A 25,449-nucleotide genomic window follows, 5' to 3' on the forward strand; every position below is an offset into this window, starting at 1 on the left:
TGTGGATGATCAGTGTATATGCTTTATTTTGTTTAATATGCAACCATTTAAAAAAAAGTATCTTTTGATTTTAGGGTGAAATGTGATCTAGACATGTTCTTCAGTTTCATGATATTTACTGTAAAACCCATTTCACAACTTCATGGTGAGCCTGATAAAACTTAACAAGAAAAGTATACAACTGACCACAAAGTTTACAAAAGAAGTCTCAATGCCATATCAGGGTTCCCACTCTTTTCAAGGCACATTTTTCCAGTACATTTCTAGGACATTTTATGTGCCCAATGGGTGTAATATTTAAGGAAAACACACAAATGGTAAATGGTCTGCACTTACATAGTGCCTTTTAACCTTTACGGTATTCAAAGCGCTTTACACTGTGACTCATTCACCCATTCACACACACACACACACACACACATTCATACACCAATGATGGCCAATGCTAGCCTGCCATTGGGAGTAACTTGGGGTTCAGTGCCTTGCCCAAGGACACTTTGGCATGTGGAGTCGTGGGGGCCGGGATTCGAACCATCAACCCTACGATTAGCAGCCAACCCGCTCTACCACCCGAGCAGTTATTTGATAGTTATTTTTTTTCTGACTTCTGTATTCGAGAGTTTTATAAAACTTTATTATCAAAATGGTGTCAAGTGAAATTAATTACAAATTCAAACAAATGAACTTATAACAGCGTTATTTAAATTGAATACTGTGTTTTTTGTTTTGTACACAATCCTCAGCACAACACTGGAGATAATTATAGGAAATATAACATTACTATGCAGTAGCAATATATTGTTGTCTTCTCCTCAATTTCACATGTCCATTTAAATCGAGCTTTTATTTAGACCCTTCTGTGTGTTTTTGACAGTAGTATCTCACCTCTGGATATACAGTTTGCTATATTGCCAAGTGTGATAATTAAACCCCAAAAACCCAACCACCCCCACCCCCCCCACCCCCACCCCCACACACACACACACACACACACGGTGAGGTGTTTTCAGTGTATGAGCGGTTTCACACATTTACTTTGAAGAGCGCAAAACATGAAGATTTTATATTTATTAAATTAAATCACAACCTTTTGGGGTTTAATAATCATTCTTGGACATATTGCAATTTTAAATGTAATTCATTGTGATTTCCTACAATTATTTTCACTCCAATTATGTTATATTCCATGACATTCTGCACTTTATACCTCATGACATATTTATGACTGGAATCATTTTTTTTCCATATCTCAGAAATCACGGGGCCTGTCAGGTGGTAATGGTGGGGTAAACCTTGTTAGTAACACAAGTCAAACTGTTTTATTGTACCAAAATATTTTCCAGGACATTTAGGTATTTTTCTCATTTTCCATGACTGGAAAACTGAACTGCAAAATTCCAGGTTTTCCAGGACATGTGGGAACCCATCTTATTTATAATCATTCAAATTTTTTATAATTTATCGCGCATGTTTTTTTGTGCTGTAAATTCAGTCTAGGAGTGATCAGGCCTAGGTAAACTTGTAATTTAACATGCTAATAGTTAATCAAACTAATGACATCTGTATATTTACAGAATGTTTATAGAGGTATTTTCAAATCTGAAAGTAACAGACAGACACACACAGATTACATTCAGGCAGTGAGAGCATAGAACTTACTTTGCCATCAAGCGGCGCACATTGTGAGCGAAGAGCACTGGGTTCTTCTTCTCCTCCTCTGAGGGAGTATAGATGGGCAGATACTGAAAGAAAGAGAGAAAGAAACAGTCAGCAGTTCTCTTTATGCTCCCTTGACCCAAGCGGCCTGCCTCACCTGTCTCCTTAAATCCGTCTATGCAAATCTAGGTCAAGCGAAGTCCAGACAGAGTGCCACAGCTCAAACAAACCCAGAGTATTTTCATACTTCACTGTCATTACATACATTACTTTAGCACAAAGTGGGCCAAATGAAGCTCCCAGAGAACGATGTGCTCATCATCAGCGAGCAGATAAATGAGGTCACAGTCTGACACTGTGCTGAGTGTTCGCTTCACTCCATTAATGACAGCAGCAGGATCTCCACGTAGCACCTAGTACCTCTTTACCGCTCATAATTAAACTGTTAATGGATTCCTAATGAAAAGTATGAGTCTGGAGAGTTTGCAGGACTCTCTATTCAACAATCACCTGCTGATCTGAAAAGCCAAAACCAGCTGCTCAGAAACCATTCCAGAACACAAATAACTACATGTCAATCAAAGCACTTTTAAAGATGAAATGATCACTGGATTGAAGTCTGTCAGGTTACGGATCTCAAATCTCTGAGAGAATTTAATTTGAGGCACTTAGTAGCAAGTAAACTAGAAAGATACTGGAAAACATTGTACGTTGTACATTTTATTGTTGTAAATCCAGGTGATATTTCCACGCCAAATAAAAACAAGAGGAACACAACAAAGAGAGGTTTTGATATTTTTGTGTGAGACTCACCTCAATCTGAAATTCATTGTGAAGCTGGCACAGAGTCAACCAAAGGATCTTAAATCTGCAAAAAGAACAATATACAGTCAGTGTTCAAATGTTTGTTTTATACTACACCCGAGAATGAGAAACAGAAGCAACTAGTTATTGCATCATTCGTCTTTCATGAATACAGTGTTTGAGCTTTTACAACAAGTTGGCACAATGTTTTCCAATCGTTAAAGTCAAATTACGAAGAGAAACGAGTAAAGCAAACAAAAAACAAATGCTTTGAGATTTGCTGGATTTCTGAATTTTCAGTCTGACATTGCTCTTTGAACTGATTACAGAAAATAACACATATAGAGCGCTCTTTCAAGAAATAAAATGATGCTTTCAAGCCTTAAAAATAAGCTTTTGTGAAATATGGTACTCACGCTCCAGGCCCCTGCCATGTCCAGGTGATGGTGTCCTGTAAAAGGCAGCAAAGTCATTTATCCATTAGCACTCTAAACTCTGATTTTAAAGGGATAGTTCACAAAAATAAATTAATAAAATGTTACACTTTTAATCAAGCCCATGAGTTCATTTTACAACTTCAAATGCTAAAAGATAATAAAAAAAAAAACATTGTAACTGCAGTTCTAATACCTAACCTCTTTATAGTTATACCCTTTAAGGTATAATGCATTATGTATAAAACTATCAACATAAATACATTTCCCATGTAATTTTTTAATTTCAGTGAAAATAATTGACTATTTACTTTATTTATAAATAATTCATATACACACACACAAACACAGATCAGCCACAACATTAAAACCACCTCCATAATATTGTGTTCCCCTCGTACCACCAAAACAGCACCAACCCCATCTAAGAATAGCATTATGAGATAATATTCTTCTCACCACAATTGTACAGAGCGATTATCTGAGTTACTGTAGACTTTGTCAGTCTGGCCATTCTCTGTTGACCTCTCTCACCAAAAAGGCAAAAGTGCCAATCTGACACCAACAATCATGCCATGGTCCAAATAACTGGGATCACAATACCACCCCATTAACTGAAGCTCCTGACCCATATCTGCATTATTTTATGCACAGCACTGCTGCCACATGATTTGTTGATTTGATTGATCGCATGGATGACTGTTGGTGGTTTGAGTATTTCTGTATCTGCTTATTTTCACACGCAACACTCTAGATTTTACTCAGAATGGTGCCAAAAACAAAAACAGTTGAGCTGCAGTTCTGTGGACAGAAACACCTTATTGGTGAGAGAGGTCAATAGACAATAGCTTCTGATAATAGTAGCTCAGATAACCGCTCTGTACAATTGTGGTGAGAAGAATATCATCTCATAAGTCTATTCTGAGAAGTGGGTTGGTGCTGTTTTGGCAGCACGAGGGGATCTGAACAAGATTATGCAGGTGGTTTTAATGTTGTCGCTGATCGGTGTATAATATATATATATATATATATATATACACACATACACACACACACACACATACATACATACACAAACACACACACACACACACACACACACACAAAAAAAGAAATGTCCTCTCACTTTCAACTGCTTTTATTTTCAGCAAACATAACATGTGTAAATATTTGCATGAACATAAAAAGATTCAACAACTAAGACATAAACTGAACAAGTTTCACGTGACTAACAGAAATTGAATAATGTGTCCCTGAACAAAGGTCAATCAAAAGTAACAGTCAGTATCTGGTGTGGCCACCAGCTGCATGAAGTACTGCAGTGCATCTCCTCCTCATGGACTGCACCAGATTTGCCCGTTCATGCTGTGAGATGTTACCCCACTCTTCCATACAAGTTCCCGGACATTTCTGGGGGAATGGCCCTAACCCTCACCCTCCAATCCAACAGGTCCCAGATGTGCTCCATGGGATTCAGATCTGGGATCTTCACTGGCCATGGCAGAACACTGACATTCCTGTCTTGGAGGAAATCATGCACAGAATGAGCAGTATGGCTGGAGACATTGTCATGCTGGAGGGTCATGTCAGGATGAGCCTGCAGGAAGGGGACCACATGAGGGAGGAGGATGTCTTCCCTGTAACACACAGTGTTGAGATTGCCTGCAATGACAACAAGCTCAGTCCGATGATGCTGTGAAACACTACCCCAGATCATGACGGACCAACCACCTCCAAATCTATCCCACTCCAGAGTACAGGCCTCGGTGTAACGCTCATTCCTTCGACAATAGATATTCCTGGTGAGACAAAATCAGTGAAGAGCACTTTTTCCTGTCTGGTCCAGTGAAGGTGGGTTTGTGCCCATAGGTGATGTTGTTGCCGTTGATGTCTGATAAGGACCTGCCTTATAACATTCCTACAACCCTCAGTCCAGCCTCTCTCAGCCTATTGCGGACAGTCTGAGCACTGATGGAGAGATTGTGCTTTACTGGAGTATCTCAGGCAGTTGTTGTTACCATTCTGTACCTGTCCTGCAGGTGTGATATTCGGATGTACCGATCCTGTGCAGGTGTTGTTACACGTGGTCTGCCTTAGCAGCGCTAATGTCTTACTGTACGTTCACACCAGAAGCGGCGAGAGCGTCCAAATTCGCTCTGGCTGCCCTGCCTTCGACGCTCAAGGACGCTCGTGGACGCTCTGACGTAGTTGAAATAGGCGGCAATGTTTGTTCAGAATGTTTGTTTTGTGAACTATATTTAAAGGGGGCCGCAATTTAAACATCCAGACATGTCGACCATTTACTTTTTGCCGACCGATCACAAGTAGCGTATATATATACTCATGAACTCTTTAAAATATGAAATAAAGAAATCGATCGATGGCAGAAAGTAATTAAAATTACAGTTGTTTGTTATCAAAATAAAATACATTTGTAATAATAACTGTGGTCTTTGTCATATATTACAGGGAAACCCGTCACGGCAATAATTCGTTTCTCCATTTTATCTTCGGAACGAATGTTTGGTGGGAACCAAAGTTTACACGGTTATGTTCTCTAGACTTCGCTACAGCGGAGCACTTCTATATTCCAATAGGTTGAACCGAACCACGTCACAGCTCATTACCATAATGTTGACTGCACTTGAACTTCCATCTGACGCCCACGCCGCCCAAGACTCGCCGCGCCGCTTCTCGCCGCCGAGAGACGCTGGCTGTCATTGAAAATGAATGACTTCCGGTCGATTTGACTCTCTCGCCGCCTCTGGTGTGAACGCACGGTTAGACGTCTCACAGTACGGACGTTGAAATGTATTGCCCTGGCCACATCTGCAGTCCTCATGCCTCCATGCAGCATGCCTAAGTCACGTTCATGCAGATGAGCAGAGGACCCTGGGCATCTTTCTTTGGTGTTTTTCAGAGTCAGTATTAAGGTCTCTTTAGTGTTCTAAGTTTTTATAACTGTGACCTTAATTGTCTACCGTCTGTAAGCTGTTAGTGTCTTAACAACCGTTCCACAGGTGCATGTTTATTAACTGTTTATGGTTCATTGAACAAGCATAGAAAACATTGTTTAAACCCTTTACAATAAAGATATGTAAAGTTATTTGTAAAATAAAATTATATATATATAAAATTTTTGTTTATGTATATGAAATGTTATAACTTCAGACGACAACATTTGAGAATGCATTAAACTCCAAGGCAGGGTTTCCCAAACGGGGGATCATGAGAACTAAAGGGGGCTTGTGAGAGTGTAGAGGTTGCGCACGAAAATATTTACGTCATTTACAGATTTGTACAAATCTGTTCATAATTTGAAAAATAATAATAACAATAATAATAATACAAACATTTTTAATAAATAATAATAAAAAAATAACAGTAAAGTACACAACTTATATCAAGCGCATCAATTTTCCTTTTAACCAACCTTGTTTAAATGGCAATTTTCCCACTGTCAATTGCAGGAGTGCGCACAGTTTTTTTTCTTGGTTTCTCGCTTTCGAATGCCTTCAGAAGACTTAAAAAATTGTCAATAAAGTTGTCCATGTGACTTATACATCATATTCTAAGCTTTAACGTGAGGCACTACGCACTGCTATTGTGCTGTAACCAGCAAACGAGACATCCTTCAAAACTCCATTGTTCTGTTTCGCATAAAGTCGTATGGGTTTGGAATGTAAATGATGTCAGAATTGTTATTTTTGTGAGAAATATCCCTTTAATGTCTTCTTAATTAAAATACAAAGAAAAAAGGATGGTCAGCAGAGATTTGCTATAATCACAACAACAGTTCTATAAAAACTTTTTCACAAAGTATTGACAAGAATGCAAATGTCTCACCAGTTGGTTAGGGTAGCGAATTACTACAGGCTGTACAGGTACTGCAGGAATGAATGCTCCTGAATAAACAATAAAAGGAAAAAAGTGATTCATTTAACACCATACAACAAACTCATTCAACTGCATTCAATAACGCACTTAAATTATTTTGATTGGGCCATTAAGACATTTGACATCATATTACTTTTGACATTATATTACTGACATTTCAGCACATTTCCCACTATCAGTTCTCATTACCATAATGCCTGTCCATCAGTTCTCATTACCATAATGCCCATTCATCCTTTTGACACACTGATTTGTTTTCATTTTAATTAGTGGAAATTAAAGTCAGTACAAAATACTTCCATGTTGTAAATTGTACACACAACATATAAATCTCAGTGTGAAAACAAAGGGCCGTTCACACTGTCAAGTGCCAGAAAGCCATTATTTTCAACTAGAGCTTGAGATTGGAAGTGATTTAACATTAAGCACGAGTCGTTAACAATGCAACAAAGTAAAATTTGGCTTTATTCATATGAGTTGCGATGCGGCAACTACCAATAACACTCACATGATCGGTCTACTGATACAACTGGATACCAGCAACTGCCTAATATGCTGACCTGACTGCTAATAGGGTGGGTCAGAACCACCAAGTTCATTAGTGAGGTTGACTAGCAAGTTTCTCTACATTATTTATTGTTTTTTTTGAAGGCAGTGAATTTAGAGGCAACAGCAAGTCTGTCAGCAAGCTAAAACCCCCTCTGGGATGTTATTTCTCTTAATTCATCCTCTTTTAAAGCACCGCTACTACACCCAAAGGAAAAAAAATGCTTTTTTAACAAATTTACTTCCTTCAACAATACATTTCAAGACAATTACTGTCAGACTTCAAATCGCTCACTGTGAGTGTTCCCATTATTATGCATAATCGGTTGGTCTCTAGTATGTTTGTGAAAACTATGATAGCATTGTGCAATAAAAGCCATAAAGTCCTTACAATCCATATATTCCTAGTATAGAACTATTAGAAGACAACTAGTCCATTTTGAAAACATGTACTTTTGCACATTAGACAGCAAGTGTATAAAAGACATACAAACCTGGTTTGAACGTGATCAGACAGGATCTATTGGTGCACGTCCCCTCTGGGAATATCATTATCTAGAAAGCAGAGAGATATCAGGCTAATGAGTTTCCGACTCATTCAAAATGATTCATTATTTTACCATCTACCAAGTTCACCACATCTCAGAATGTAAAATCCTAATAATGCTGCTACACAAATCACTGACGTGAGGAATCAAACATGGGAAGAAGAAAAAATAAATAAATCAGAGGTCCAAATAAGGAATCAATTTAAAAGGAATGAGAATATATTCCAAGCCCCCCCCCCCAAAAAGAAGAAAATAAATAAATAATGCTTGTTTTACAGTTTCAAAACGGCTGACTCTATGAAACTACTGGAAATATTGACAAACATGTGTAGAAAAACATTGAAATCATGCAGGCACAGGATGTATGTGTGACTTTACCTGAGGCCACTCCCCTTCTGATTGAGCTCTTCTCTTGATCTCCTCCACGGTCTTCCGTCTGGAGTCCTGGTCTGACCGCGACACAAACACCGGTCGGATGTATTTGATCAGTGCTGGACAATATGAAGATATGATTACCACCACATGTACCGTTTTACAAGCTCAAATAATCAGTGCTCAAAAAATGTTGGGAGCCCCCAAATATTTTTTGTTGTAACCCTCCTATTGTCTTTGAGTCATTTTGGAGCAGGACAGGTAAATCATTTGTTATAAATACTGGAATTGGAAGACCATCAAACCAAACAAAATAAAAAGGGGAAATGCATTTTTCAGCATGATCTCATGAACATTACGTGACCGTGTAAATATTTTGAAAAATTACATTATGCGCTTGATCACATGTTTGGCTGCGGTTTTCCAGTGTAATGTCCAGCAGGGGGCATCAAAAGTGAGTGAAATTGTGTCATATTCAGACTTTTCCAGCACATTTTTATTTGTTTTCAAGGACTGTGCAAGAGATGACATGCAAACACATTTTTAATTTGTTCATTTGAAATAAAAAGTACATATTCAATTTATTCATTTAATTTTTTGGATAAAATACTACTTATTACAAAACAACTCATAAGTGTACAGCCTTAAAATGCACTTTGCTTTCCAACAAAAGTGAATAACTGGAACCTTAAAAAGTAGTTCATCTGAATCATGAGCTATTTACCATGTTTTCTAAAGTCATACAACAGCTTGCAAATTGTAAAATTGCAAATGTTGTCAGGCACTACCGGTTTCTGAGACACAAAACTTTCTCTCCACAAGAAGACGCTTGACGGAGAAAACCGAATCCTCCAATGATCTCCATTCCAACCGTAGAAAGTTTTATACATCTCATTTGAGAAAGTTTACTCTAGAGAAATAATTTTTCATTAAAACTAATTGTTGCAAAGATTTGTACTTGTAAATGGAAACACGCCACTGCAGTCTATATCATTTTTGAATCCTCAACTATATGAACAGCTCTGCGAAAAGTATCCGGTGCCATGTGACAGCGCCTATACGCCACTTCAGCAGCGGTCTGCATCTGATTTACACATAATAATGATATTAAAAAACGTAACTCAATAAACATTAAATAAATTCATCATGCCACACTCTATAGTGAGCTTGATGTACCAAAGCCAATTAAAAAATGAAAAAAGTGGTAAACTAAATTTTGCTTAAAAGTGATGATTGTGTACATTTATTATTGATTATTTCAGCATTAATTCATCAAATAACAATCAAATGATGGAGTCAAGCATTATATCCTGTCGTGTACATATGGTGCAGTGCACTTTTGACATGTTAAAGAGATGACATGTGTCTGGATCACAATAGTGGATTAATGCATTTTCAGTCCCGGCAGAGTGTAATAATAATACCTTTAGTAAATGGCGCGCTAAACCAGTGCAGAGAGAGCGTGCTAATAAATAGCGCATTTACCAGGACGCAATTCATTCTTAGTAAATTCCCCATCTGCGTTTCGTCTGCTCCAGCGGAAGAATGGCAGTTTGAGAATTGCTACCACAAAGAGGTGTGCAATAACATATTCATTGAGTTCTTTATTCTTTATGACTCAAGACACAAACTGTGACTGTGAGAGTGAGCAGCGGGAGAAGGGGGATGTGGTATTTGGCTGTAGCAGTGGGGGTTCATGTAAAATGAAAAGGTACTATGGGAAACAAATCTAAGCTTTCTCTCTGTACTAATCAGTTAGTTGAGACTTCACAGCATCACAATAAAGAGACTTCCTCTTTCACTTCCCAACAGTTACAGCTATGAAAATCACACCTCGGGCTTTGAGCGTTCTTCAGTTCTGCCTGTTCTTAAAACCATGCCATACTGAACATCCAATCACTGTGCACCAGAGCCATATGGAACAAGAGTGTGTGATGCAGGCTGGGATGTGTCACCATCCCTGGGGTACGATCCATCAGCACAGCCCTCAAAGCTCTGGACGTGTATGGAGGAAGGGCTGATGATTTAGATGAAGACTGATCACTGCTGAGCGGGAGAGTTGAGATGGATGTAGTTGTCCACCATGCAGGGATTAAACTACAGTGCACAGCTCAACGCTGCCCTGATTGATCAGGGACTTAACGCCTTCTCTGGACAAGCTTCACCAAAATTAGCATGCACTAACTAGCTTTATCTTGTGTTTTGTGCATTTGCCTGGCTACAGACCCAATGGCCCGGCTTAATTTGGCCAAATTGATTGGAAACTGAATGATCAGTTTATGGTTTTTCTCAAAGCAAGCATATTTTGGATTATCTGCACAGTTACGATCAATTTGTACAACCCCAATTCCAAGGGCCAATTTACATCGAATAACAATCTGACCAGTTGAAATAAGATGATGTGAAACAGGAGATGTTAAACAGGTGAGGCAATCATCTTATGGTATACAGTATAAGGGGTCTCCAAAGAGTCAAATGTCTCCAAAGTCCTTCAAGAGCAAGGATGGGTCGAGACTCGCTAATTAATGCCAACAGACGCACCAGCAAATAATCCAACGCTTTAAAAACTATTTTACCCAAAAGACAAATTCGAAGAATTTTTGGAATTTTACCCTCTACAGTGCACACTATAGTTAAAAGATTCAAGAATTTCAGATCAAACCACGGTTCTTAAACGACAAGGCCAAAAACCACTTCTGAATGCATGAATTACTTCACTCTCTTATACTCTCATGCATCTGTAATGAATGTCATGACATGGGCTAGGGAATACGTTGGTAAATTTTTGTCAGTCAACACCATTCGCGTGTTAACATATACTGCCATCCAGACGGCGTCTTTTCTAGGGATGTCCCTGCATTTTCCATCAGGACAATGTAAAACCACATATCACCTGGATTACAAGCGAATGGCTGTGTAAGCAGAGTGAACTGGTGCTAGATTGGCCAGCCTGCAGTCCTGACCGATCCCCAAATGAGAAAGTGTAGCACATTATGAAGTGCAAAATATGACAATGAAGGCCTCGTACAATTGTGTAGCTGAAGACCTGCATAATGGATGAATGAAGAAAAGTCTGCTTGCCAAATGCTTAATACAGTACAGTAAGTGTTAATAAAATATACTACGAAGTTATGATATATTATGATGATTGTGGAAAAAACTTCACTGTCCCAACTTTTTTGTAGCATGTTGCAATCATCTTATTTGAAATGAGTGTATATTTAAAAAAGAAAAATAAATAATAATAATAGCAACAATAATTTGACATTTGATGGTAAATATCAAATTGATGTGCTTTAAAAATAGCAAAGAGTAAACAATCACTTTTCTTTTCTTATTATTACTTTCCAAATTGTCCCAAAATTTTTGGAATTTGGTGTTGTAGTATATTCTGTAAAACTGCTCCACTTAGACAGGAAAGAGCCATGTGATCAACTTGTGAAACATCCAACCACAGTTTTTGTTTTCAGGTGGGTAAATCTGAAATTAATTGATGTACCTCAATAATTGACTAGCATGAGGGCCTAAAAGAAGCAGGGAACTAGCTAAGAGCTGTTCTATAAAACACCTGTGACCTCGACTGAAGACACACTGAAACCTGAAAATGTTTGACTTTGTTTTGTGCACCCGCCAGAGTAGCTCGGTCAAATCATGGCAGTACCTGAATTTGGTCTTTGGAAAAATTCTTATCAACCCTAGAAATTAGTGGAAAAAGAGGTAGAAAATGTAGAATGTTTTTTATTTGTATTTCTTTATATTAAAAAGTGACAAGCATTGATTATTTTGCAGCTTTAATTTTGAAAAAAAAAAAGTGTACTCGAGTACAATTGCCCAACCCCAGCGCGGTCCCGCATGGCCATGCCAGTATAAAGATTTCAGCATTATTTGTTTTTTACTTCTATAAAAAGCCTGGCATATGAATCCCAGGTTAAGATTAACATTTTGTGAATCTGAAGTGTCTGTGAGCCCTTGGCTTTAATAATCAGTGTTTCTCAAATACTCTGTGAGTCTGAGATGTTGGCCAGAAAAAAGAAACGATTCACAAAGAAGATAAAGCTGGCTTTTGTGCATTAGGGAAATTAGGACCTAAGCATTTAATATTGTTATGTGAGAAGGGGAGAAGTTGTGTTTTTGTGCTCGCTAATGTCACTAGTCATATTGTATTTAGGTTGGTATTCCAATCAATTTCTTCTAATAATCCCAGATAGGCTACAGCATATGTTCGTGTTTAATATGTCTTGATAATTAAATCAGCACAGCAATACATTTTCTGATGGATTATTTACAGGTCAGTGTGTAAATGCAGTTTATCCTGTGCGAATCGAAAGTAAACATTATAGTCATCCATAGTAATAATTAAATCTACAGTCAGACATGTCTCACATTTGGACGTGAAAACGAATCACGTCCAAATAGGGCTTTACTTTATAACTTTTATAGGGCTTTACTTACTTTATAATATATGGTAAATGCATTCAGTCTTACTAGAATCAGGGATAAAAACATATCCCCTCCAGAGACAAAAACATTGTGACCAGAAAGGGGGTACATCAAAAGCAGAATCCATTTAAATTGAGCTTTTATTTTGGACTGAAGCCCTTTCCATTTCTGTGTCCACATTTGTTTGTTTATTATTATTATTATTATTATTATTATTATTATTATTATGCATTTATATCATCCACTAGCCATCCTGCTCTCTACAGCCGTTGCCAAAAGTATTGGCAGTGACATACATTTTGAGTTTCTGCTTCTGTTGTTTTGGTGTTGATTCACATTGTTTCTATATTATTGTGCAGAGTGATCAGATGTGTTTTAAATAATTGCAAAAAGCTTCATTGGCCAAAAAAATTAACTATCACAAAAACCCAAATGTTTTTGGCCCTGGCACAAAATTACCAGCCAACATAATTTCACTAATCATATCAGCAGCACCTGGGAAAGTGTGAACGAGTACTAGTCATCATTCTGATTGGATTATAAGAGTAGACTGATTGCTATAAAAGGAGGGAAGAAGTGCTTCCAATCGTTGTGTTCTTGTTTGCAATGGTCACCTCTAAAGAAAGACGTGCAGCCATCATCGTTTTGCATCAAAATGGCCTCACATGCAAGGAAATAACTGCAAAGAATATTGCACCTGAAAGAACCATTCACTGGATCATCAGGAACTTCAAGGAGAGAGGTTCAACTGCAGTGAAGAAGGCTTCAGGATGTCCCAGAGTGTCCAGCAAGCACCAGGACCATCTCCTCCTGAGGAGTCATGACACCACCAGTGCAGAGCTTGCTCAATATTGGCAGCAGGTTGGTGTGAGTGCATCTGCATGCACAGTGAGGCAAAAAATTTTGGACAATGGCCTGGTGTCAAGAAGGGCAGCAAAGAAGCCACTTCTCTCCAAGAAAAACAAAGTATAGACATTCTGCAGGAAGTACAAGGATTGGACAGCAGAAGAGTGGTGCAAAGTTATTTTCTCTGATCCCTTCCCCCTTCCAACTGTTTGAGACATCTGGAAAATCATTAGTCTGGAGTAGAAAAGGTGAATGCTACCATGAGTCCTGTGTCGTGCCAACAGTGAAGCATCCTGAGACCATCCATGTGTGGGGTTGCTTTTCATCCAAGGGAGTGGGCTCACTCACAATTCTGCCCAAAAAACACTGCCATGATTAAAGAATAATATCGTCCTGCAAGAGCAACTTCTCCCAACGATCCAGGAGCAATTTGGTGAAGATCCGTGTATTTTCCAGCATGATGGAGCAACATGTCACAAGGCAAGAGTGATAATGAAGTGGCTCGGAGATCATTACATTGAAATGTTGGATCCGTGGCCAGGCAACTCCCCGGATCTTAATCCCATAGAGAACCTTTGCTCAATCCTCAAAAGGCGAGTGGACAAGCAGAAGTCCACAAATTGCGATCAACTCCGAGCACTAATAAGTCAAGAATGGATCGCCAACAGTCAGGATTTGGCCCAGAAGCTGATATTCAGCATGCCAGAGCGAATTGCAGAGGTTATGAAGAACAAGGGTCAATGCTGTAAATATCAACTCTTTGCATATATTGAATGTTTTTGCCAATAAAAGCCTTTTAAACTCATGAAATGCTTATCATTGTTTTCCAGTATACCATAGAAACATGTAAAAAATTATCTACAAATACTGAAGCAGCAAATTTTGCAAAACACAAAATTTAAGTCACTGCCAATACTGTTGGCAACGGCTGTAGATATCAGTATCCATTTTGGCCATTGAAAAACCCATATTGGTCGACCACTATACACAATATGCCAAAAAAAGACAACAAATCAAAACAAACAAGGAATACTTACTTCCCCAGACAGGGATGTCTTTGCTCTCAGCTTTCATCACAATCGACGCCATCGTCATGGTAACGGGAATGGCGTCAAAGTAGGACGAGTGCGGGGCGAGGGTGAGGATGGGCGCCTCTGCTGGCAGAGCCTGTCTTCCTTTAATGCTGATCCAGTGAAACCCGCCTGCAAACCACATGACCCGCATGATGGTCTTTAGCGCCAGGTCAACTACCCTAAAAAGAAGCTTGGGTTAGAGAGATCAACTCGCATTCTTAGATCACTTTCAGTCAGTTTTAGTGTAGACCAGGTTTAAAATTGACCACAAAGTTTATTTTATTTTGTTTAGCGTGAAAGCAGTCTTTTAACTTAAAATATGCTGCACTTGTGCTTGTTTGAAAAGGGCAGTCTGGGGTTCAGACTGCCCTTTTGTGAACAATAGTATGGTTCGTGGTTAAATTACTGCCCATGTGCCACTGAAAGTTGATGTCAGACATGCTGAAAATGTTGTGTGAAGACTTGTGTACATGCATCAGTATGCATTAGGGTTTACACCACAAATGAGAAGTCCCGACCACATTCTCCCGACCACAAGTCGTCAGGATCACATTGTGAATTGACCCTGTTTGCACTTGCATTTAGCATTTGTCCACTTGTGATTGGGTACTTGGCTTGATCACTGATTGGGAAGTTGGCCAAACTGGAGAGTGGCTATCCAGTTTTAAACCTGAATAGGCAACTGCTACATTAATGAGGGGTCATGCATGGTTATTATTAGTTACTGGGCTTAATCTGCGTCTTTTTAAAGATTTTAGGCTGGAAATATAGACAGTTTCTCAATGGACATCTTGAAATAGCCATTGCAAAGACAACAGCATGTGTGTGTATTAAAAAAACAAAACAGAAATATCACTGGCATGTCTTATTTGTTATTTTACTAGGATTTTACTTAATATGGAATATGAGACCCTTTAATTGGACCGAGTGAAAATGACCCAGTTCTCTTAGCGTTCACACTGTCTGTGACTTTGAAAGTGGGCTCAGATCTCTTTTTGGGCCATTTGACCCATTATATTAAATATTAAGATTACAATTAGCTCTACATATTAACTTGTGAGATAATTAAATGTGTTTAATACCCTTAAAATGATGAGTACATAAGTACAGGTGTCTTTGTTCAATAAAATATATTTTATTGATCTTCGGCATCAAAAAGAACTGCATTACATAGTGTAAATATATAAAAATGTTATACATTAAGGGGGACAAGCAATGCATTAAACTGAATATATTGTATTTCTCTATAACTAACTGAAGAAATTCAATAATGGATCATGGTAGTCGTATTACCAACATAAAAATAAGATCGATCATGGTTATCAATTAAAAGCCTCAGGTTACTTCCATTCATTTGATCGTAATCTCTTAGCTGTCACGCACTATTCCAATTTGCACAGAAAACTGAAGAAAGACTTTTAAGTATGTTTTCTGAGGAGTTTAAATAGTTTTCAAAAGCAACTCTGTCATCAACATAGAAACAGGATGCTGCCAGTCTATTCTTTTTTACGGAATATGAGACACATAATCACATCATGGTATATCGATATTCGCTTAAAATTCCCATTTGTGAACAGTAAATTGTGACTGGAATATAAAGTATGTAATGCAGCTAGGCATGGCAAGCCACGAGGTACTTATGTCATAAAATGCAAAGTGGAGTGTACCGCTTCAATTTCACGTCGCACAAATCAATCGAACCACAAAAAGACCCACAAACGCACCGTACTCAGACCACCTACGGTTCATATACACGTTACACCGCTCAGAGTGCTTGGAGTGCTCAAACGAACATGGTGTGAAAACGCCTTAAGACCAATTAGTCGACCATTTGCAAAGGCCGTCCAGAACATTTACTGTATATTTATAGTTGAAAATGATGTAGTTTTGCATATGTCTACTGCAAGCACTGTGATAAATATTTATAAATGTGCATCACTCATGCTGCAAATCAGCAAATTACCAATCAACTTCCTAATAAAAAAAAAAAGGATGTGAACTCAAACGCAACCACAAACAAACAATAAACAATGTAACATTTTGAGGGAAAGAGAAGTGTTGGAAGAAGAGTAAAAGCAGTGTTTTCAATCAAATCTGAAAAGTCTATGCAAAGTCATTATGTCATTAGATTAGAGTCACATAACATAGGACTGTATGATAAATCAACATAAAATCCCTGGATAGCTCAGCGAGTAATGACACTGACTACCACCCCTGGAGTCATTAGTTCAAATCCAGGGTGTGCTGAGTGACTCCAGCCAGGTCTCATAAACAACCAAATTGGCCCGGTTGCTAGGGAGGAGTCACATTGGTTAACCTCCTCGTGGTCACGATCCTCCACTAACCGGACAAAGTAGTAGGAATTGTGCATTCCAATTTGGGGAGAAAAGGGGATCAAAATTTACAAAATAAAAAGCTATTAAATCGTAATCTAGGGCTGCAACTTATGATTAGTTTGATAATCAATTAATCTTCGATTATTTCTTAAAATATCCAATAAATCAGATAAAAAAAATATATATATATATTTCTTGCATTTTTAAAATGTGATTTTCTGAAAAACAGAAATGATAAAGGGATTGCAGGGCTGAGCCTGGACAGTACCTGAATGGGCGACCTCCTGGAAAACAAAGGTTGCAGCTGGAAGAGGTGTTATGGAGTCCAGAAGGACGGGGACACTATACTGTATAAAGTCCTTTGGAGGAGATGTTAAACCGAGGTCCTGACTCTCTGTGGTCATTAAAAATCCCAGGGCACTTCTCGTAAAGAGTAGGGGTGTAACCCTGGTGTCCTGGTCAAATTCCCCCCATTAGCCCTCATCAATCATGGCCTATAATAATACCCATCCATTAATTTGGCTATATCACTTTACTCTCTCCTCTCCACCAATATCTGGTGTGTGGCAAGTGTACTGGTGCACTATGGCCAAAGTCGCATCATTTAGGTGGATGCTGCACACTGGTGGTGGTTGAGGAGAGTTTCCTGCTCACTGTCAGAAGAGAGCTAAATAAGTGCAACATTCATTCATTCATTCATTCATTCATTCATTCATTCATTCATATCACCACCTACTAGGCTGAAATATTGATCTGTTTCTTGCCCACACCTATCATATAGATTCTGAAGACATGGATTAAACTTCTGCATTGGTATGGATTGCCATTGTTGCATTTATTTTCTTTTTGGAGATTCAACATTTTGCCACCCATTCACTTGCATTGTATGGACCTACAGAGCTGAAATATACTTCAAAAAATAGTTGTGTTCTGCTGAAGAAACTAAGCCATACACATCTGGGATGGCATGAGGGTGAGTAAATTATGAGAGACTTTTCATTTTTGGGAGAACTATCCCTTTAATTTTGGTCAAAAGCAATCATTTACTATTTTTTGTTTTTTAAACATATTATGGTTAAATCACAAATAAATCACAATTAGATGGACCCCCGCCCCAAAACATTGAGCTCTAATGTAATATCAATAAAGCATCTTATCTATTCAGTGTATATTTGTAGTAATTACTTTCTCCATAAGCACTGATGCTCCACTGCCAACTTCGAGCGGCCCATGGTAGCGATGAAGGCAAATGGCCAGGCCAACAGCATCATGAACGCAGCGATGAAGAGGCGAATGGGGAAGAGTGTCACAGTCATCAAACCAATCTAAAGAGAAAATGAAAAGAAACAAAGAATAAAAATATTATGATCTGATATATATAGACTATCCAGCAATAGTACCATTTCTTGTTGAGACACATTCATTTTTCAACTAACATGCAAAAAGCTATATTTTTACACTTTCTCAATAAATCATGAGTGTTTCACTTGGGTACTTACTGGCCCAAGTTCAAATAGAGCATCCCCTGTTTCTTTGATATTGTGGTTCCTAGTGAAATTGTCTTTTTTAAAGTCTGGTCACTTTAAAAAAGTAATATCATACTTTTCAAAAAAACATATGTTGTTTGTCATATGTAGCACAAACATTGTGGGTAAGGTGTTTAGAAAACCATCAACTCACGGTAGCCTATAAGCAAAATTTATAGTGATGCTTGAGACGCTGTACTGAACAAAAGTGCAAGAGGGATTAAAACCAAACCCAAACACTCACTCTCACAAAACAAGCGAGATCTCTCTCACACATCAAGATGCAGTTTCAATTGCAGTACAATTAGATACCATGATAAATTGTGATATGTGTCATATACTGTGTATATATCACAATGTGTTTTGTATCACGATGTACTTGCTGATACACAGCACTTCGATATATCTGTAAATGTGCATCGATAAGCCTGTCAGTAAATTTAGCAACTGACTATCACTAGATAAAATCCAATAATTTTTTATTATTTTTTTTAAAGTACGATTTAAAAAAATGTGTTACGGCACACTAAACGCAAAGAATTAAGAGTCAGTAGCCTGAGACAGAGCTCTTGAAAAAGTCAGGTGTGACATGGGACACATGTCTACAGATTAGAAAGCAACAAATAATTCTAAATATTAGCTTCCCTTCCCCAAAACCTCAATGAGAAATTCCATACTTTGATTCAAAAAGCATGCTTGCATGTCTCATCAAACAGAAGCAAATCTTATCTACAGACTGCCGGTACATGCATGGAGGATATCTGGAGTCAATATTTGTCTTGCTCTTATCATTCAGCAGTAGGCCACATTTGTGCACTTATAGCTTTCTAAGTGATCAATTAACAACATCGGATCTGTGTGGCTTGGAAGAGGATCAAGATGCCTTAATGGTTTCCACTGAGCTGATTTAATTGCCAATTCCTATATTGGTGCACAAAAGTATGGGATGAGTATGCTCTAAAAATACAGGAATCAAGGGCCAGGAGGACTTCATGCAGGAAACCATACAAAATGATTTTATGTCTTTATTTTATTTACTGAATTTAGCCCAAATAATGCTAATAAAAGGTTTTGTTCATCCAAAACGAAAATCCAGTCATTTACACATCCTCGTGTTGCTTAAAACGCATAGGCTTGTAACTTTTGCCATGGAAAACAAAAGGAGATTTTTTGCAGAAAGTAAATTTCAAAAGTATACTCTTCTAACCTAAAGTGAATACGAACATGTCCGATGCATGTTCAAAACAACTGCTTTGTGATACTCCTTTAGTGCAGTTAATGGCAGGTGCATGTGCCAACAATGCGTGCAGACGAGGACCGTGTCCCGAGATGTGGCCGGTCAGTCCATGAGGACTTTGCTGATGATGAAAGATGCGTCACGCATACCGTGCGCTGAGCAATCTGCAATGCAGACACCTGAAGTATATTTTGGCCTTAAAGTGTTTGGTGATTCTACGTAGCCCCTTAGAGGAAAGGGAGGGTTTTGATTTTCTGAAAATGTTTTGCATTCCCTTGGAATTATTTTTGGTTTCCTCACAACAGCTTTATCCATCCCTTATGAAAATTAACCATGGTTTACTACAGTAGCCATAGAATATGATATTTTTTGTAAAATCGAAGTAGTCACAAATGTACCATTGTTTTACTATGATAACTATAGGTCAACTATAGTTTTTGTTGTAAAACCATAACCACAAAATTAGTTTTAATACAGTAACCAGATTTTAACATTCATAAAAAATTCATAGTAATAAATGTAGGAAAACCAAAATGATGGTACTACAAATCACAATCATAATAACATAATACATAACCATATTGTAATGCAGTGTTTCCCCAACCTTTTTCTGCCATGGCACACAAATAATAAAAATAAAAGAAACATTCCAGGGATATTATTTTAATATTATCAATTTTAATTTATTAAAGCATTGCATTTATTTGACTAAACACACTTGTGATGATAACATTTAATTAAAACAAAAAACAGAAACATTCAAATGGAAAATGCAGAATTTGCAACTGAAAGACTTTCTGCTGTTCTTTTAATCAAGTCCTTCACTGTGTGATTTAATCAGTAATCTGAGGCTTTTTATTTGTTGCCGAAGTACTGATTTAGTATCAAGGTACCAGGGCTGGTATTGTACCAAATCCAAAATTTTGGTTTCGGAGCAACCCTAACACCCAATAAGGAGCTACGTCACGGTTAAGACATACATCCTTCTATGCACCCACTTAATGCAATACCCTAACATTTCCTTAAGGCTACTTCAAGTGCAATAATTTGTCTCAGTCAGTGTTGTTCGAGGATTATGATCTCCCTTTTGAGTGGCAACATGTAAGCATGTCATTGGAAACAGCATAACCTAAAAAGAGCAAATTTCCAGTCCAGCTTGCCGCATTGAAACAGACTGGGGAAAATAACAACTTGGAATGATGATGGGCCCCTTTTCCCCTCATTTTTTCTTTCGGTGTTCTCCATTCTGAGAGGACACACTTGGATGAGGCAGTTCGGAGGCTCTGCCTCGGCTTCTCTCTCTCTTCTGTTGGAAGTGCGGTTGAGTTCTTGCATGGACCGGCGCCCTGTCCCAGGGAGCGAAGAGGCAAAAAACAAATTCCTAACTGAGTGATGGGAACCAACACACGGAGTGCTTCATTGGTGCTACTATTCTCTCAGGCTCTATCAGGTGATGGAGAGGCATTGGAACAATATCTCAGCCCGGCAAATGCCCACCCCACCTCCTGAAAAACAAGTCCCCAAATCCCAGCCTTCTACCTGCCATCTCCTCAAAAGCTGCCACCCTCCCAATCTCCACACACCACTCTGGAAATTGTGGTGCTCCGTCCAACTTCCAACCCCTTAAAATAATTTACCTGCCAATCATAAAGCTAGTCAGAACCCAATTTTTGTTTATATTTGTACTCCAAATGTATGACTGCCCCATCGACCAAAATACAAAATCTGGGGCAAAGTAAATTTGAGTGCCCAAAACATAATTCTAAACCTTCATCCAATAATCTTCACCCCCAAAAAGGTGTGGGTTGTGTCTCCAACTTCTGATTGGCATCGCCAGCAGGTGGGTGTCTTTAAGAGCAAGCCTAAATAATCTAGACTTCAAATCCATAAGGCAATACATTGCATTGCAGATGCAGACTTTACATTCTTTAGAATCCAGTACACACTCCTTCCTCCAATACAAAGTTCAAATCTTTCTCCCATAATCTCTTGATAAAAAAAGTTAAAGATCTGTCCCCCAGACTCTGAATTAGCAGGGAGTAATACACTGATGCCTCATGACCTTTTCCAAAAGCCGTTATCTCCTCTGCCAAAGTATCTGCAGCTTTAAGGGGGTTGTGCTACTCCCAAAAACAATACAGAGCAGGTGGCACAGCAAACATCAAAACTGTGACCAATTTCAATTCTAGTGAGACATTTCTAGTTTAAAGAGTTACAGAGAGTCAATTTCGAACCTCTCAACAGTAGCAGCCCTGACATGTCAAACAGCACTGAGGAGGAAAAGAGCAACACTGTGCTATGCTCCAAAATAAATAAATAAAACACCATCACCTTTACAAATTTGTTTCAGGATTTTACATGAGTAAAAGTAACTGTTATATTTTGACAAAATGTTTCAGTTTCATATGAAATAATCTAAAGGTAGAATCTATTAGAGCTCATTTTATATCAACAATGGCAGTTTTAGATAACTTTTCAAGATGTGTTTCAGCTAGTATTTATTTTTCATAAATAAATTAATTTATTATTATTATTATTATTTAAGACTGGCACACTGACCTAACCATGGTAATGAGGAGCCGTTCCTTCTGTGTAATATGTGTATAGATATGTAATATTAGGTAACAAACGGGATAATAATGGGCTCATATAAGTAAATATGTTCTTCCATTTTTAAAAGGAGGAGAGACAAAAATAATGTCACTTGATGCATGTCCTTGTACTGGAAAACCATGAACAAAACTATGCAACATAAAAGGAAATGCAACCCAGGATACATTAAATACAGGTTATGTTTAATCTATGACCGGTCGACACTTGATGTCCAATGTAAAATCTGTCCTGAAGCAAAACCAGTTGAGAAGTGCTGAGATAAAGGTACAGACAGGAGCGATCTGACCTCACTGTCGCACACCTACAGTATATGTTAACTGTATTCTTATTTTTTCTATTTATTTTATTTTCAAAAGGGAGACTTTTTGTTTTACACACACTTCAATAAAATAAATGGTTTCAAGTTACAATTATAATAAAGAGTTTGCTCAAAAATAAATAAATAAATAAATAAATCAGCCTTCTGTTTTCACTGATAATAGTAATTGTGTAATACCATGAAACAGTGATATTTTCTGAGACGGTTATCATACCGTGAAAATCTCATACCGTTGCAACCCTTCCCCCGACTAAAAGTATGACTGTCTTGCCCTAAAAAGCCAAAAATCTATCTTTTGTGATCTATCTTTTAATTGGGCAAATTCTCTCAGGCCATCAGACGACATTCGGCACTTCAGTTCTGTCCCAGTATTTTTTATATTCTCTTCCAACTCCAGGAGTTCTCGTGCTTTGGATGTTTTGAGGCATATTGTATGATCCGACCCCTAAGAACCACCTTAAGTGCCTCCCAAGCCACACCCACAGAGGATACTGAGGACCAGTTAGTCTCCATATAAACATTGATTTCAACCTTTAACATTTGTTGGAAATCAGGATTTTGCAAAAGGGATACATTAAAGTGCCAACTATATGATTTATTTTTCTCCATATGTGGCAACACCTCTAAACTCACCAGGACGTGATCTGAGACCAAGATGTTTCCAATTGAGCAATCAACAACGATGAAATAAGCGACTTAGATATAAAAAAATCTATTCAAGAATAAATCTTATGGACTGATGAAAAATTTATATTTCCTACTAGATGGGTTCCAAAGTCTCCAAATTTCTGTAAGACCAAGATTTTTTACACATCCTGTGAAGCGTTGCTCTAGGTGGCTTACACACTTTTGCCTCACAACGATAAATCATGAGGGCTGCCAGCGGCCTGCAACATCCCTTCATGATCTATAAAAAAAACATGGAGGGAGAAAATCCACTCTTATTAACACTTCTGAGGTATTTTGGGCCCTGGAGAAGTTTTGACATGCCTTGACATTTGTGTTTTTTTCAGTTGCTTAAAAACATATTAATGGCTAAAGTCTGATAACACTGTATTCAGCACAAACTGGGCTACAATAATATGTGAGCAACATGTGTGTACAGGTTTGTATTTTTGAGAAAATAACGTTTATGCATGGTTTTTGAAAATCAAAAATGTTAAGTCACTGAAATAAGGTCATATAACACATACTAAACATTTGTCCACAAGACTTTTGAGAACTGGATCCTGTAGCCTAGAGCTTTTGCTACAAAATGACGTGAAAATCATCCTGATCACTCATTCATACAAAACAATATAGTAATTGAACTTTTGTAAGACACTTTTAGTGTTGAAATGCGAGGAGGCGTGAACGATCATGAATATTGATTGCATTTCACACCTGAAGAGACAAATCACCTCCCCTGGGCCTATCAATGAGGGATAGAGAATGAATGTGAGGAGACTTAATGATCCAAATCAAATTAAAAGAAGTAATCTGACTATACATTTTCTTTAAATAAAGACTTAATTTTAGACCTACACTACCATTAAAAGAAGTCTCTTCTGCTCACCAAGACTGGATTTAAAGTAAAAGTAAAACAGTTTTTACAGTAAAAACATTGTGTGAACTCTTTTTACAATTTAAAAGAACAGTTTTCTATTTAAATATATTGTAAAATGCAGTTTGTGATCAAAGCTGAATTTTCAGCATCATTACTGCAGTCTTCAGTGTCACATGATCCTTCAGAAATCATTATAATATGCTGATTTTCTAATATGGGCATATTTAAAGTGCATTTTACTCATTTAACCTGAACACATTTGCAAGCACAAGCTTTGTTGATGATAATGGGAGGCATAATAAACACTAGATAAAATATAATCTAGACATTCATATTATGTTTATATCATATTACATATCATATTTATATCATACAGCATTCAATTTAAATACCTGCTTTAGCCGAAACAACATTTACATGTAACTAAAACTTGCTTATTAGGTCATATTTCAAATGTCAATACTCTGAATCCTGTCTGGCAAGTCTCGCTCTTCTTCTGAGGAAAATGTTAACTCTTCCTTAATATCCTGGAGCTTTCTCGCCTGTGTATCGTTACAAACACGAAGTAAAATGAATGAATTGTTTACATCAAACATCTGAACACCGTCGGGGCGTGCACCATTTGCCTTGATCGTCTGAGTACATTACCATATGAATAGTGCGCTCTGCTGGTGGGTGGGATCACATAATGAGATGGACCGGTAAAAACTGTAAAAGTAGACATATTAAGCTTTCTTTAGACATATGTTTCATGTTTGTGTGAAAAGTATTCGCGGAGTTTCAGTTAATTTTTGTGACGCGTTTCTGAAAGATGCTCGTGAACACAGAGACTGCTGAAAACTCACCCTTTTATTTTCTTTATTTTACAAAAGCACAAGATTTTGTTATTGTGAGTGTACACAAATAAAAGTAGACCCTTTATAGTGTCTAATGATGTCTTACACTTATCTGTATACCCAAAAATGATGGAGTATTTTAAGTTGTTTCTGCTGTAATGCCGAAAATATCCAGCAAGACGCGCCGGCGCGTCCGTCGACCCCAGAGGGTTAAGATAACATAGATTGTGTGTCAACAACAAGATTATAAAAGACCACATTCTCCATTAGTGCAACAATCAAACCCCATACTTCCCCCAGAACCAAACAAACAGAAAAAAGAAAAACGTGCACATTAACGACAGCGCCAAATGCCGTCCATCCCTCTAAACACAAAGTCCATGTACGCCTACAAGAGCCCCGGCAACAACTTTGCTGTCG

The 25,449-nt window shown here is 37.9% G+C and overlaps 1 protein-coding gene across 1 annotated transcript in view; it reads right to left on the bottom strand.

Moving 5' to 3' along the window:
- The window catches only part of LOC127658233 (lysophosphatidylcholine acyltransferase 1-like), a 48,774-nt gene that overhangs the window by 5,824 nt on the left and 17,501 nt on the right, over window positions 1-25,449 (bottom strand). The window contains exons 2-9 of the mRNA XM_052147418.1: window positions 18,138-18,277; window positions 14,581-14,795; window positions 8,264-8,376; window positions 7,832-7,892; window positions 6,741-6,799; window positions 2,877-2,911; window positions 2,470-2,524; window positions 1,660-1,742 (exon numbers count right to left, since the gene is read on the bottom strand). Of these exons, the coding sequence (XP_052003378.1) occupies window positions 1,660-1,742; window positions 2,470-2,524; window positions 2,877-2,911; window positions 6,741-6,799; window positions 7,832-7,892; window positions 8,264-8,376; window positions 14,581-14,795; window positions 18,138-18,277 (761 nt within the window). The remainder of the gene's footprint in view (window positions 1-1,659; window positions 1,743-2,469; window positions 2,525-2,876; window positions 2,912-6,740; window positions 6,800-7,831; window positions 7,893-8,263; window positions 8,377-14,580; window positions 14,796-18,137; window positions 18,278-25,449) is intronic.

This window comes from Xyrauchen texanus, chromosome 17, assembly GCF_025860055.1.
Source record: "Xyrauchen texanus isolate HMW12.3.18 chromosome 17, RBS_HiC_50CHRs, whole genome shotgun sequence".
Taxonomy (NCBI): domain Eukaryota; kingdom Metazoa; phylum Chordata; class Actinopteri; order Cypriniformes; family Catostomidae; genus Xyrauchen; species Xyrauchen texanus.